Genomic DNA, 15990 nt, shown 5'->3' with positions numbered 1-15990 from the left:
CCCAAGAACTAAATCTAATTCTCTCTTGAAAACATCCAGTGAATTGGCCTGCACTGCCTTCTGTGGCGGAGAATTCCACAGATTCACAACTCTCTGCGTGAAGAAAGTTTGTCCTCCATCTCAGTCCTAACTGCCCCCCCCCCCTTTATTCTTAAACTGTGACCCATGGTTCTGAACGCCCCCAACATCGGGAACATTTTTCCTGCAGTTACAGTAAGTGAAAATCTAGCAGGCAAGCAGGATGCTTTCACCAACCACCCCCATTTGAAGTCCACTATCTTCCACCGTATCTACCCAGTGCTTAGTACTTACTTCCAGCAGCCACTGGTTGTCCTCCAGGATGCACCGAGCCACAGCCTGATCCATGCCGGTCACCTGGGCGAATTCAGCACAGAGACTCTCACGGCAGCGGCGCAACGCTTCGAAGCCTCCGACGGCCCGGGACTCTTGCACTGAGGCTGCCCCATGGCCGGAGCTGCAGTGAGCGACTAGCCAGCCTGGCAAACACGTGCCAGCCCCACTCCCCGTCCGCATCTGTCCCCGCCGCTGCTTCTGCTTCCAACACCCGCAGCCCATGCAGTTGATATGAGTTTTGACATTTTCGTTGATCACAGAATTTCCCACAACAGAGCGAGAGAAATTTGTGATAACGTGAGAATTTGGTGAAATGCGTGATTCTCACGCTCAATGCCTGGGAGTTGGCAGCCCTGCCTCTCTATCCCCCTCACCCTCTCCCCCCCTCTCTCTCTCCTCCCTTTCTCTCCCCTCTCTCCCTCCCACCTCACTCGCATCCCTCTCTCTCCCCCTCTCATCCGCTTTCTCTCCCCCTCACTCTCTCTCCTCTCTCCCGTCTCACCTCTCTCACCTTCCCTCTCTTCTCTCCCCCTCCTCCCCTCTCTCTCTCCTCCCTTCCCCTCTCTCTCTCTTCCCCCTCTCCCTCCCACCTCACTCTCCCCCTCTCTCTCCCCTCTTTCCCCTCGCTCTCTCCCCTAACTCTCTCCCCTAACTCTCTCTCTATCCCCCTTTCTTCTCTCTCCCCCTTTCTTCCCCCCTCTCCCCCCCCTCTCTCTCTCTTTCTCCCTCCCTCTCTATCTCTCCCTCTCTACACACTCTCCCCTCTCTCTGTCTCACCTCTCTCTCTTCCCCCCCTCTCTTTCTCATCTCTCTCTCCCCCATTTCTCCCTCCCACCTCACTCTCCCCCTGGCTCTCTCGCCCCTCTCTCTTTCTCCTCTGTCCCTATCTCCTCTCTCTCTTTGCCCCCCCCCCCTCTCTCCCTCTCTTTTACCACCCCTCTCTCTTCCCCCTCTCTATCCCATTCTCTCCTCCCTCTTCACCCCCTCTCTCTCCCCTCATTCTTCCCTCTTACCCCTCTCTCTCTTCCCTCTCTCTCTTCCCCCCCTCTCCCCCCTCTCTCCCCCCCTCTCCCTCTTCTCTCTCTCCATTCACGCCCCCTCTGTCTCTCCCCTCACACCCCCCTCTCTCTCCCCCCACTGTCTCCCTGTCTCATTCCTCTCTCTCCCTCTACCTCCCTTTGAGAGTCTGTCTCTTCAGCACAGAGACTCTCGCGGCAGCGGCAGCGGCGCAACGCTTCCGACGGCTCCGCGGCCCGGGTCACGCGCATTGTCCGGGGTGCTCCATGGCCGGAGCTGCAGCGTCAGCCCCGCAAACACTCGACAGCGCCGCAAACACTCGCAAGTCCCCGCTCCCCGCATCTGTTCCCGCCGCTGGTTCTGCTCCCATCCCTTCCGCAGCCCCGGCTCTCCAACACCCGCGGACTATGCAGTTTATCCGAGTCTTGAAATTTTCGTTGATCACAAAATTTCTCACCACTGAGCGTCAGAAATTTCTGATCAGCGTGAGGGCGTGAGAGTTTGCTTGAGGGCGTGAGTCTCACGCTCAAAGCGTGAGAGTTGGCAGCCCTGCATTATGTGCTAACCGAGTGTTGTACTTATGTATGGCAATAATCTCACTGATTTGTCTGCAAAAAAAAAAGTTTCTTATAGAAACTTACAAAATTCTTAAGGGGTTGGACAGGCTAGATGCAGGAAGATTTTTCCCGATGTTGGGGAAGTCAAGAACAAGGGGTCACAGTTTAAGGATAAGGGGGAAATTGGTTCAGGCTCCACAATACATTGTCTGCCATTAACCATCAAAAATGTGCCAGTTATTTGGAGCTTTGAAAGGTTCTGTGTGTCCCATTTATATCAGGCACTACAAAGTCATGTTGGAGCATATTCACACTGGCCAAACTCAAATGATGTCCGACTTCAAATCTGGTATCAGCCATGGACAATTCTCATTGAGTGGTGCTTAACACGCTCTTCACGATCCTTGCAATTGTCGCACCAAAACTCACCTTGCTTTACAGTATTTACAATCCATTAGGAATGCCAGACAAGATCTATTCCATTACATACTATTCTATTCATAGCTGCACATGCATAGTGGAATAATATCATATCTCCCACTGTGGTGTTATAGAATTATACCCTTGTTCCATTTCAGAGGTTTAATAAAATAATCTTGACTGACACCTTCATGTAGTTTTCATGGAAAGCTGCAATCTCGAATGTGTCCTTGTTTTAGATGAAGTATTAGGCCCTTTTCAGCAGGTACAGTATCAAAGATCCCATGTCCAGAACAAGGGGTCACAGTTTAAGGATAAGAGGGAAATCTTTTAGGACCGAGATGAGAAAAACATTTTTCACACTGGAATTCTCTGCCACAGAAGGTAGTTGAGGCCAGTTAATTGGCTATATTTAAGAGGGAGTTAGACGTGGCCCTTGTGGCTAAAGGGATCAGGGGGTATGGAGAGAAGGCAGGTACAGGATACTGAGTTGGATGATCAGCCATGATCATATTGAATGGCGGTGCAGGCTCGAAGGGCCGAATGGCCTACTCCTGCACCTATTTTCTATGTTTCTATGTTTCTATGTGATAATAAAGAAACCATTGCACCACATGCTGGGTTGAACTAGATATAGACTTTTCGATCACAGAAAGAATTGATGGATGCAGGGATCATGAAGTAAAGTGATTATAGGGCTAATTTAAATTAGTCTAGATATAATTGAATGGAAGGTCAGACTGAGGCCTTTTCTTATTAACATTCTATCCTTTGTAGTTCCTTTTGCCTCTAACTATTATTTATCATATTCTTATGTTAGATCTATTTCACATTACTTATCATTTCCCACGTGGAAATTATTCATAATTTCTTCCCAAGATTGAGGCACAAAATATTTTGTGCATCTGCAGGTTTTTTGTGGATTTTCAGTATATTTCTAGCCTTGAGTCATAGTTTAAATTATACAATTTAATTCCATTCTTAATGACCTTCTAGTGTCATTTTAAAGACCTGCCATTATTTATTGTATTTTATCCAAGTTGGGAGATATATCTTTCCATCTGCAATTATGTGTCAGAAGTAGATAAATAACAAGAATGGATTTTTCATTCTCAACAAATCAATATCATTTTAAAATAACATGAGCCAATGTTCCACAAAATACCCAAAGATATAAAATAATAACATACTAGAATGAATAGCCATTTTTACTTGAATTTAAATGCTCTTAAGGGCAATTTATCAGGTTAAACTAGTCTATTATGCTGTATTTTATATATTTCTTCAAAAATTAAATTTGACCCAGATAGTTCTTTGCTATTTACCAACCCCTTTGAATTGTATTAGGCATCGTTCCACCCTGCTTATTGAATAGGTCAATCCTACTAAAACCAGTGTTCATGCAATCTAAAAATGATCATTTCTGCAGTCTCCATGGGACTTCACTGCCTAAAAGCACAATGTTAGCATTGCCTTAGAAAACATCTTTGTTTTGGTTAAATAATTTTTAAATTTAGCAATGTATCCTGAACCTCACATAGTTTCACCATGTTAAAAAAACTCAGATATGCAACTTTATCAAATTCTATTTAAAAGCCTTATGTTGTTTGACCCTAATTTGATTACTGCAAGGAATCTTTGTTGAATTATTTGATGTGCATTTAATTACTTGACAAATACAGATACATAATGTGAACTAAAATGCCATAAATGGTCAGAAGGCCAGGCATCAATTGTGGAGAGAGAAACACAGGTAATGTTTCTGGTAGCTGACCTTTTGTCAGAACTGTAATATGTTGAACAGGTGCCGGTTGATCAATTTAATATATTCTTTATTTTATTTAGGGAACCAAGAGGAGCAGCACAAATTTGATTTTATGGTCAATGCCACAATGATGGGCAGAATAGTTTGGGAGAAAATATATATTTGAAAGGCAGAAAGGAGGAAATGTTACATCAGGCACTGATTATATCCTATGAGAGGCCAAAACTCAGACAAAAAATATTAAATAAAAAAAAGGTATGGAATTTGATTTACCAATACGATGATATGATGGACAGTTTAACAATGGCGAACATTACACACATAGATACACGTATGCTACCTTGAATTTTGAGAAGTTAAATTACCCTAAAGGGCCTGTCCCACTTACGTGATTTTTTGGGTGACTAGCCGGCACCCGTCATAGTCGCAGCAGGTTGCCAAAAATTTTCAACATGTTGAAAATCCAGCGGCGACCAGAAAAAGGTACGACTCTTTGGGCGACTACCCACCACCAAACAGGCGTCGCCCCGTGACATGCCAGCAAGTCGCCAAAAAAATTGCATAAGTGGGACAGGCCCTTAATACTCCTAATGTCAATTTCAACTTTCCACTATTTTGGTGTGGGGAAAAAAATAGATTTCTTTCATAAATAACTATAATTTTAAAATCATGCCTCTTGTTTTGGATTTCCGCAGGAAAATAAAAATTTGATCCATCTTAGCATACATCGTACTGACCTGGAAAATCCCCCTGCATACGATAGAGGAATTACAAACCATGATTATGTAAACTGCCTCAAAATTAAATCAGAGAAGATACGTTAACACTGTTTCTCTTTCCACAACTGGTGTCTGACCAGTTGAGAATTATTGTATTTTAATTCACATCATGCATCTCTGCATCTTTTTGTTTAGTGATATAAATAAAAATTCATGCAAATGTACAGCAGGCAAAATAACACCTGCAGAATAAGGAAGTTATTATGTTAGGCTTGCAATATTTTGTTAAAAATGATATTAATTTTACAGATTTGAAATAATAACTGGTCTAGGGAAAGGAAACAAGGCTGATAAAATAGCAGTAGCACAGTAGCTCGATATCTGGAAGCAGGGCATGATTAAATGAACATAGAATCTTTAAACACCAGCTGTTATGTAAAAACATTAGAGCAGCCATTTAAATATGAAATTACTGAACTCTATCTCAGGCCAGAAGATTGTAAAATGCTGAATTACTAGCCGATTGTTGTCCCATGAACAATACTGGGGTAGTTGCCAGAAAATGGGTAAAAACACGAATCAATGAATCAAGTGAAGAGAAGGTCAGTGCCACATTTAGTGGGATTGGACTACAATGTTAGTACCCAATCAAGTCTTTTGTTGCCTTTAAGTGTCTCGGACAATAAAAAAAAATGCAAGTATAAACATATGATTGAAAATAAAAGAGTTAATCCTTTAAAAGATGCAAAATGAAAAATGTCAATTTAAGTTTATTCAATTTAGTTTAGAGATACAGCATGGAAACAGGCATTTCTGCCCACTGAATCCAAGCCGTCAATCAATTACACGCTCACACTAATTCTATGTTATCTCACTTGCTCATCCGCTCCCCACACAAGGGGGGGACAATTTTACTGAGGCCAAACCCGTACGTCTTTGGAATGTGGGGAGAAAACCGGAGCACCCGAAAGAAATCCACTCATCACAGGTAAAGGTGTAAACTCCACACAGACAGCACTCGAGGTTAGGATCGAAAATGTTAAAAACAAATTATATAAAATACAATACGGTTTACTTAATTAATTCACAAAATATAAATTCCTTCAACATCTACCTAACTTGCAGAGCTAGTTTTAAATGTTGTTATTATGGGCACCTTTGTAATTCTGAACTCCTACATCACAATTAGAATAATTGTTTGTCCAGCGATATGCCATCAAGATCACAGCGATACAGTTACAGAATATAGCTCAGAGAAGGCAGCCTAATTATGAATATGTTTTATTGCTCTGAAGTGCTCAGTATGTTGGGTAAAAGCCAAATCATAGCACGAATATCTACTACTATATAATTGAAAGGATTGCCTACCTCTTTACGAACCATACTGCACTCAGACTGGTCCAGAAAGATATTAAGCACTGTGCCCCACAATCCTCCAGAAATGTTTTGACAGCTGGCTGCCAATGCAACACAGCCACTTTCTACCAGTGTTAACGCTGATCCAATACCCAAGCTGCCAAAACGTACCTAGCAAAATACAAACAGAAACTAATACATATAGCATGTATTGAACAAGTATTGGTCTCATCATTTGCAAAACACATACATTTCATACTTCAAATGAATGCCGAAAATGGAGATATATAATATTTGGTACAAATCTGAATATTGGTTGACATATGCCTGCAAAATAAAAATAAAGTGATTTGCCATTATAGATTGCATATTGTGACCTCAAGATCTTGCAAATTAAGTAAAATGCAGGAAAAATGTAGGAATTTGATCATCTATGTGTGGCGTTCCACATGACAGGCGAGGCTCTCAATGAATATTTCTCCTGTTTTTTTACCATGGAGAAACAAATAAAGATTCTGCAACTTGGGAAAGTCATTGGCGATGTCTTCTAGTTCAAAGTTGCTGGATGTCCTAAAACATATGATTGTATATAAATCTCCAGGACCTGATCAGGTATATTCAAGGACACTGTGGAAAGCTAAAGAAATTGCAGGAGTCTTGGCTGAGGTGTATGAATTATCATTAGACATGGGTAAGGTGCCGGAAAACTGGAGGCTGACCAATTATGTGCTGCTATTTAAGAAAGGCTGCAAAGAAATCCTGGGAACTGTGCATCAGTATGAGCAACATTTGCAATAGGAAAATTACTGGAGAAAATTCTAAGAGATAAGATAGACATGCATTTGGAAAGACATGGTTGAAATTGAATATTCAGCATGGTTTTGTACATGGGGGAAATAGTCTCACAAATCTGATTGAGTTTTTTGAAGAAGTAACCAAGGAAGTTGCACTATGTAGACGTAGTCAATATGGCCTTTGATAAGGTTCCATGTGGTAGGCTGCTCAGGTACATTAGATTGGATAGGTTAGATTAGATAGGATCCAAATTGATGGATGCAGAATTGACTTAATGGTAGGAAAGAGAGAGTGGTGGTGGAAGATTGTTTTTTGGACTGGAGGCCTATGTCTAATGGTGTGCCTCAGGGATCAGTGCTGCATCCACTGCCAATTATCATCTATTTCAATGATTTGAATAGGAATGTACAAGGCATGATTAGTAAGTTTACAGATAATATTAAAATAGGTGGTATCGTAGACAGTGAAGATAATTATCATGAATTACAATGGGATCTTGATCAACTAGATAAGTGGGCCAAGGAATGACAGATGAAGTTTAATTCAGATAAATCGTAGATGTTGCATTTTAGGAAGTGAAACCAGGGCAGGACTTTCGCAGTGAACAATTGGGTCTGGGAGGATTATAGAAAAGAAGGATCAAGGATCAAACTATTTGGAGTATCATGTTCAGTTTTGGTCATCCAGCTATAGGAAAGATGTCAGTCAGCTGGAAAGAGTGCCGAGAGGATTTACAAGGATGTTGGCAGGATTTGGGCCGAAGGGACAGTTTCCATGCTGTATATCTCTATGATTCAATGCTTGTGCAATGCAATATGCATATTGATCATTTTTTGCAAGCAAATCTCATCAATAGGAATAAGATAATGGACAAATATTTAAGTTTTAGTATGAAAGAAAAATACAGTTTGTGACAAGGGGGAAAACTACCCAGTTTTCTTCAAAATAATAATGGGATAGAAACATAGACATAGAAATTAGGTGCAGGAGTAGGCCATTCGCCCTTCGAGCCTGCACCGCCATTCAATATGATCATGGCTGATCATCCAACTCAATGAGCTGGATCTCTTCAATGAAGCAGGGTTTTGCAAAGCATTCTCTCAGCATGCAGTGGAATATTACCCTAGTATTCTGTGGTCAGGCCTCTGTTGTATATCAGTATCATTACACGTGAATGTTTAACAGAAAATAACTTTCTTCATAAGGGAGGAAACAAAGTAATTTATTTGCCAATGCAAGATGAGAAACCAATTTCAAAATTTGATTCCTGAATTGTTTTGATTAGTCAGTAGTAAGAATGACACTTAATCTGTTCTATACAATGGAAGACAATTTTTTTAATTGGATGGGATAGTTGTGGAGTGGCCAGAAGCAGAGAAAAGGGATAATGGGAAGGTATTCAAAGCATTGGAGAATGACAGCTGGCACCTCAAAAGGATCTACACCAGGCTCGCAGATAATCATCCTATTTATAAATGGCTGAAATGATAGGCTAGAAAGTCATCAATTTTAGTTTCCTGAAGACATAATAAATGCGGCAAGCCGTGTGAATAGATTAATTCAACTGATTGTGTGAATGGACAAAACTGTGGCCTTGTTGGAAAAGAAAAGGCCATCGGCTCTGGAGAAACATGGTGCGTTCTAAATAATGGAAGGCTTGAAGCAGTGGAGTTAAAAAGTGTCTGGGATTCATTCATTCTAGTAGCCAATTAAAAGGCCATGGATAGGATCATACATTACGGCCTTTAATATCGAGAGGAACAGAAGTTATGCTACCACCACGATATATAATCTATGTTTGGCCAACATCCAGAAAACTGTAAGGTGCCCTTGGTAACCTGACCTTAGGAAAAATAGATCGATCCTGAAAAAAATGCAGCATTGATTAAGCAGAATGATACACAGACTTCAAAGATTAAATCACAAGGAGAATCATAGTCATATAGTGCGCGAACAGGGAATGGCCTCCTCTCCGTCCCCCGTGGCGGCCGCTTTTCCACTGCGCCTGTCCGCGCCAGCGCTGTGATAACGACCGCCGCCGCCATGTTGTAGAAGTTCAAGGAGCCCAGCGGAGCGTGCTGCATGACTTGAGCTTGTGGTTAGCGACTTCAATCCAGAGCTCGGGGGGGGGGGGGGGGGGGGGGAATCTGCGCAGCTTGCCGCGAGGAGCAGAGGCATTGTGACGTCATCCAGCTCACTTCAGCACGTTAAATTTTAAAAAGATCTCAGATTGGTGACCAATTTTAGTAGAAAATTCGGGAAATAATGAATCAAATTTTCAGATGAGGCGATTTTTGAGATCATGAGGTAAATCTCTACCAGAATATGTAAACATTTCACCGTTAGCGTGTCGGGTTTTCGAGGAGATGTGAATCACATACGAACACACACATACACACAAATAAATACATCACATCCAAGATCAGTTTTATATTATAATAGATTAGCTGATGAACATGTACAAGAAAGATTGCACACCTCAGGATCTCGGTCAACCCACAGGGGAATAAGCCAGGCTAGGTCAAGTCTTGATGGCACATGATCTTCAATGTTATGCTCGTAGACCAAAGACCACATAGATATCCAATCCTACAACAACAAAAAAAGCATGAAATAGCTTCCTTTACTACAATGCTATTGCTAAAATTAAACCTTAATTCAGATTCTATATTAAGCATAAAGGCATTTGTATGCGTTTTCAAATAAAAATGCTGATATACCACCCACAAGTGGTTAAGAAAGAACTGCAGATGCTGGAATAATTGACGTTGGACAAAAATGCTGGAGAAACACAGTGTGTGAGGCAGCATCTATGGAGCGAAGGAATAGGTGACATTTCAGGACTCTTTTAAATCTAGCTGTAAGCATAGCACCTTTTTTCAATGCTCTAATCATATAATCTTTAATATTCCCAGAGGTCTGATATCGTACGACCTCCAAGATGAAGACCTTCCCTGACCCGAGTTGATTTGACCAATGAAGCCTATTCCAACCGGCAAAGCCTTTGGCCTACACATATCCCCCAAATCCTTGGCCTTGCATAGCTGCTGACCCAATCAGATGACCAGGCCCTAACGGGTCAAATTCGCTGACCCGAGCAGAGCACCAGCCCGACCGATTGTGGGCCCTCACACCAGGAAGCTGCAGCCCCGACCAGACCACTGGTCCTGCCCAAGGAACGGCCCAATGCTGAGTCACCGGCGACGGGCCTTGACCTGCAGCACTCTATGCCATGTCCCTCGTAGGAGGCCTGATCTACCAGAGAGCCTGACACTACTATCTCGACGCACAGACTGACCCGAGCACATCGTTTATCTAATGGAGCAACCAATTCCACACTCCAGCTCCCGGGCCTGACCAGAAGCAGTCATCCCTGGAGGAAACATGGGAAATGTGCTGGGCTACAAGTACGACTGAAAGAACGTGGTTTCAACTTACTCCCCCCTCCACACCACACACACACACACTCCCTCCCCAACGTACTGCTGGAAAATATACAGGCTATTGAGAACACACTGAATGACCTAAATGCTAGACCTACTACCTCCCTTAGAGAACTGAGGGACTGTTGTGTGCTGTTTCATAGAGATATGGCTCACTTCTGCCTCACCTGACCATGCCACACAACCAGAATATTTCTAGCTACACCAGACGGACCTACTCAGGCAGGTAAAGGGCAGAGGAGTCTGCTTCTTATCTAGCTTTGCATAACACTCAGACGTGGCAGTCCTGGCAAGCTCCTGCTCCCCTGATAGTGGAATATCTTAGTGGAGTGAATGCAACAAGAATTCATTTTGGCTCTCCTGACTCTTGTCTGCATCACATCCAAGCTGATGCTAAACTTGCACTCGGGGAACCACACTCTGTCACCAACAGCATTGAAACTAAGTATCCTGTGGCCTTGTTGTAAAAATCAGGTATTTTGATCAGGCCAACCTCAAGAATGTGGTGCCAAAATACTATCAGCATGTTGCCTGCCCAACCAGAGTTTCAAACACCCTTGACCACTGCTGTACTCCCTCTATGGCAAGAATGTCTTTCCTCAGATTAGGAGACCAAAACTGTACGCAATACATAGGATAAACTACTTCAAATTGTAATACTACTTTCTTAAAATGGGGAGGCATTGACATTTAAATCTATTAAAATCCAGTAAGTAGCAATTTGAGTTGAATGATTAATCTGTGCTTGAGTGCAATATATTGGTCAAAGAGCCAGGGGGGTCATCTTATGATCCATTGACATTTTCTGTGATCCTTAAAGCTCATAGGAGCAGGTACAAAAGGCATACAAGTTGTGAATTGATGGAATTGCCTTCAACAAAGCAATTATTTCCAACCAGCATTGCATTACTATTGCATCACACGATCAGATTTGGAAGAAGATGCTAACATTTAAAATATTGCAATCTCATACAATCTTGTGCCTCCAATAAAAAGTAGTAATTGATTTATAAAGAATTTGGCTGTAAAAATTCAAGAAAGATGAAAATAGGTTAGGTAATCAGCATATGGGTTGTCAAAAAGTGTGATGTTATCCAAAAACGTTATCCAACCATGTACTAAAAAGATTATTCTTGCCTCCTGGTGTAATAAAGAGTATTAAAGATAAAACTACTTTTGTAGATTGAGAAAGACAGCAATGGATCAGGGCAGGGCAAAGATGGCCTCTTTCGTACCCTTTTCATCTTGTGTAATTACATTGGATTATTCTGGCTTTGTTTCATTTAACTCAAGAAAACTCCTGCATTTCCAGCAACGAGTGTTCCTTCTAATCTATTTTGTAGTCTCCAAAGGTTTGCAACCTCAAAAATAGCATCAGCTTCCATGAGTATCAATGATGCACGCATAATTGCCCTTTCTATTGATCTTTTTAAAAAAATATTCCAAAGCGTGTCTAATTTCTTCAATATACACTGTTCCATTCGGTGATTCAATAAAAGTTTCTGTACTGCAATTCCCTAAGCAAATTTAAATGAGCAACATGCTGCTGAGATGAATGAATGCACTTTGTGAAGCAAAGTAAATTCTGATCTAAAATGATGAAAATTAGGGCATGCGCATATGGGTCTCTATGGTTAATTCAGTGTTGGGGATGGTGCAGAGTAAATTATCACAGTGGGGGGATCCAAAAGGATTATTCCTGTCTCAGAGATGTGCTGTAATACCCTTGTATTCTTGATTCAGCATTTCCTGAATTGAGGGTCATCCTCAATCACCTCCTCCCTGTGGCCACAAAACTGCTCCCTGAATTGCAGTGCAAACTCTACCAATTGGGCGGCAAAGAAGACATGACCTGCACGGCATAGCAAAAGCAAAATAAATATAAGGAGCTGAATCAACTTTTATAAGGAGCCTCTTTTAACAAAATCCTGTAATTATAACAACTGAGGGATAGCGTAATATCCTTTTCATATTTAGCTGCCCTCCGAAATTCATTTTACCGAGATATATTTTGTGGTCAGGAGGCCAGCTGAAGATCGGGGAAGGAAGACAAAAGTGCTGGAGAAACTTAGCGGGTGCAGCAGCATCTATGGAGCGAAGGAAATCGGCAACGTTTCGGGTCGAAACCCTTCTTCAGACTGATCGGGGAAGGAGTTGTGTGGGTTGTTTAAGTGCAAGGAAAGATCTTGCAAAGCTCTAAAATTAGCCTTATGTGGGAAGATACTTCATACACATTGGTGTAGTTGGCAGAGCTGCAGCCTATTCGTGATCTTTATGCCATTTGTGTGCAATTCGGAGTGCTGGTGTAGGATTCCCAAAAAGTTAATCTGCACGTCGAATCAGTAGTAAAGAAACCAAACTCAATGCTTGCATTTATTTCAAGAGGGCTTGTATACAAAAAACAGGGATGTAATGTTGAAACTCCATAAGGTGCTGGTAAGGCCACATTTGGAATATTGTCAACAATTTTGGGCACCATATCTGCTGGCTCTGGAGAGGATCCAGAGGAGGCTTACAAGAATGATCCCATGAAAGAGTAGGTTAACCTATGATGAGCGTTTGTCAGCACTGCGCTGGAAGGTACGAGCGGGGGACGGGGGGGGGGGGGGGACCTCATTGAAACATACAGAATAGTGAAAGGCTTGGATAGAGTGGATGTGGAGAGGATGTTTCTACTAGTGGGAGAGCCTAAGACTAGAGGTCATAGCCTCAGAATTAAAGTACATTCTTTTTGGAAGGAGACATTTCTTTAACCAGAGGGTGGTGAATCTGTGGAATTCTTTGCCACTGAAGGTTGTAGAGTCCAAGTCAGTGGATATTTTTAAGGCAGAGATAAATAGATTTTTGATTCGTAGAGGTGTCAGAGGCTATGTGGAGAAGGCAGGAGAATGGGGTTAGGAGGGAGAGATAGATCAGCCATGATTGAATGGCAGGCCATTTCCCCCTCTAACTGCATGTGTTCCCCTGGGTGCTCTGGTTTATTCTCACATTCACAAGTCGCGCAGTTTGGAAGAGTAATTGACTTGTGTACATTGCCCCTAGTATGTAGGTAATTGGAAAAATCTGGGGGAGTTGATAGGAATATGGAGAGAATAAAAACATATGATTCAATGAGGATTAAAGTACATGTATGGTTGATAGCACATACTTGGTGGGCTGAAAATCCATCTCCATGCTACAAATCTCTATTGTTTGTATCAGGGATGTGGAAATCCATTTGGGGTCATAACAGGAAATGCTGGTTGAAAGTCATAACTAGATTCAATTCAGAGACAGCCATAAACATCACTTATTCTGGATTAAGTAGTTTTTCAATCACAAAAAGCTGAGAAAGCAGTGATATGAGATCTAATTTCCATGCACATTAAAAAACAATGTATTTTACATCTATCACAATATTATCAATCTGCATTATTCAATATCTTGATGCTTCACTTTAAGATTGGTTACAGTGAATCAGCTGGCAGCCATTGTTCTCTATTTTTTTATCTAAATGAATCTCTTAAATTGTAATAATCTTCCAATTTCAAAGCATCTTGTCAGTTTCTTTAGATAGTTATAGATTGTTCCTCGTCTGATTGCTCCATGTCCCCATGTACATAATTCTTCCATTAATTTCACCCTGTGTCAGTCCCCTGCCCCCTTCTCCGCATTCAGCCAGAATCACAGTACTATTAATTGTCAGAGTTATAGAGAGATACATAATGGAAACAGGTCATTCAGCCCAACCATGTCAACAAAGCACCATTTTTTTCCGACACAAATCCATTTTACTCTTCCCACTTTCCCCATCAACCCCCAGACTCAACCACATACCTGTGCAATTGGGGTAATTTACAGCGCTTGCACATTCAAATGATGTGGTATGAAACCAGAGCACCCAGGGGAAACACACAAATTTAAAGTGAGAATGTGCAAACTTCACACAGACAGCAGAGCTCAGGATTGAACTTGGTCGCTGGAGTTGAGAGGATGCAGCTCCAGAAGCTGTGTCACAAAGTGCTATCTCACACATTTCATATTATTAAAGTATTAAATATCTTCACATTCTTTGAATAATCTTTCAATTTTCTAACTTCTGCAGCTAAATCCACTATTGTAGTGTCATTTTTTTCTAAAGAATTCTGATACCAGTAACTCAGTTTCTTTATGTGGTATTTTACCTGAAAGCCTCAAACACTAAATTTCTACCTGCACTCTCTTTTGTGTTTCTTATCGCAATTCTATGTTTCAATTAAGGGAAATGTAAAATCAAATGTCACATGCCCTCTTTCCTTTCATCCTTACTCTTTGGCTTGAAAATTCAATTTCATGACCGACACAATGTGTTTAAAATGTGGAGTAAAAATCCGTGTATGTGAAGATGGCTTTGTCGCATGCAGCGTGCACACTGAAATTTGCTTCCGTGCACGAAGGAGGCAGTATGTGCAACATTAAAGACAGATAGTGTGCAATGCATGAATGTGGCTGAATCTGTCACACTGGTAATAAAGATTTAAACTTAAATGTCAGGGAAACGAGAAAGGAGTTATTAAAAAACGCAAAGTGAGGAGGTGAGTACTATTCGTTGCGGTAGCTTATTTACAACAGTGTTCCAGGCATAAGAACATCCAATGCACCTTCAGTTTCTGCTCCTGAACTAATTTTGGATCCAATGTGTGTCTCCACTCTCCCATGGACATCATGGCATGTTAGACAAATGTATCTTGTGAGACATTGTGAAATATCTTCAAGTTCAATTGCATTGCATCAATTGAACTCCCCTCCAAGAAATCTGTCAAGTTACACTGATGTGACCTTTCCTTAATGAAGCCACGCTGAGTATCTCTGTGAATATGTCTTTCTAAATGAAGGTTTACACCATACACTAGAAAGGTATATGGTATTAATTTACCTACCACTTGGGTTAAAATTACAGGACCGTTTTATTTCTTCTTTCTTTTTAAATAAGACCACATTAGAAGTCTTCCAATATTCTGAAGGCATTTCAGAAATGTGTGAGATTTTTTTTTAATGCTCTTGGATCCCAATTTCTTCCCTTGCTTCTTTAAATAACCAGGGAAATATTTCACCTGGGCCTTGCAATTTATCCACTTCTAAAGATACCAAACATGCTAATATTTTCTCTTTTACAAGGTTCATCTCATTCAATACTTCACTGAGTTCAAACCAAATTCAGACCCCACATTCAGGCTTTGCAAAATATTCCAATATGGAAACTTAAATGTTGCGTATCACCTCTGTAAATGAGCTTAACAATTTTGTTTATCCACCTCATTTTCCAAAAGTGAGTCTCACCTGTTCTTATGCTCTGCTAACTCCAAAATGTAATTCTCCAGCTATTTAATATATGTGCACACCCACCTAACCAAAGTATTATCTACCTAACCACATATTTAACTGTTATTTAACTGTTAAGCCATAGATCAATTTCAGTTTTTGGAGGCAATGTGGTCTTGTTATTATATTACTATGTGTTTCAGATATATTGCAATAAATCTATAGTTAAGACTTGGAAAAATACAAAATGCTGGAGGAACTCAGCGAGTCAGTTAGCATCCCTG

At 41.2% G+C, this 15990-nt stretch overlaps 1 protein-coding gene across 1 annotated transcript in view; it reads right to left on the bottom strand.

Annotated features, from left to right (window-relative positions):
- Positions 1-15990, bottom strand: part of rttn (rotatin) — a 235429-nt gene that overhangs the window by 80535 nt on the left and 138904 nt on the right. Inside the window, exons 30-31 of the mRNA XM_033018928.1 lie at positions 9462-9572; positions 6201-6359 (exon numbers count right to left, since the gene is read on the bottom strand). Coding sequence (XP_032874819.1) covers positions 6201-6359; positions 9462-9572 — 270 coding nt within the window. The remainder of the gene's footprint in view (positions 1-6200; positions 6360-9461; positions 9573-15990) is intronic.

This window comes from Amblyraja radiata, chromosome 4 (genome assembly GCF_010909765.2).
Source record: "Amblyraja radiata isolate CabotCenter1 chromosome 4, sAmbRad1.1.pri, whole genome shotgun sequence".
Classification (NCBI taxonomy): domain Eukaryota; kingdom Metazoa; phylum Chordata; class Chondrichthyes; order Rajiformes; family Rajidae; genus Amblyraja; species Amblyraja radiata.
This window is presented reverse-complemented; position numbering and strand designations above follow the sequence as displayed.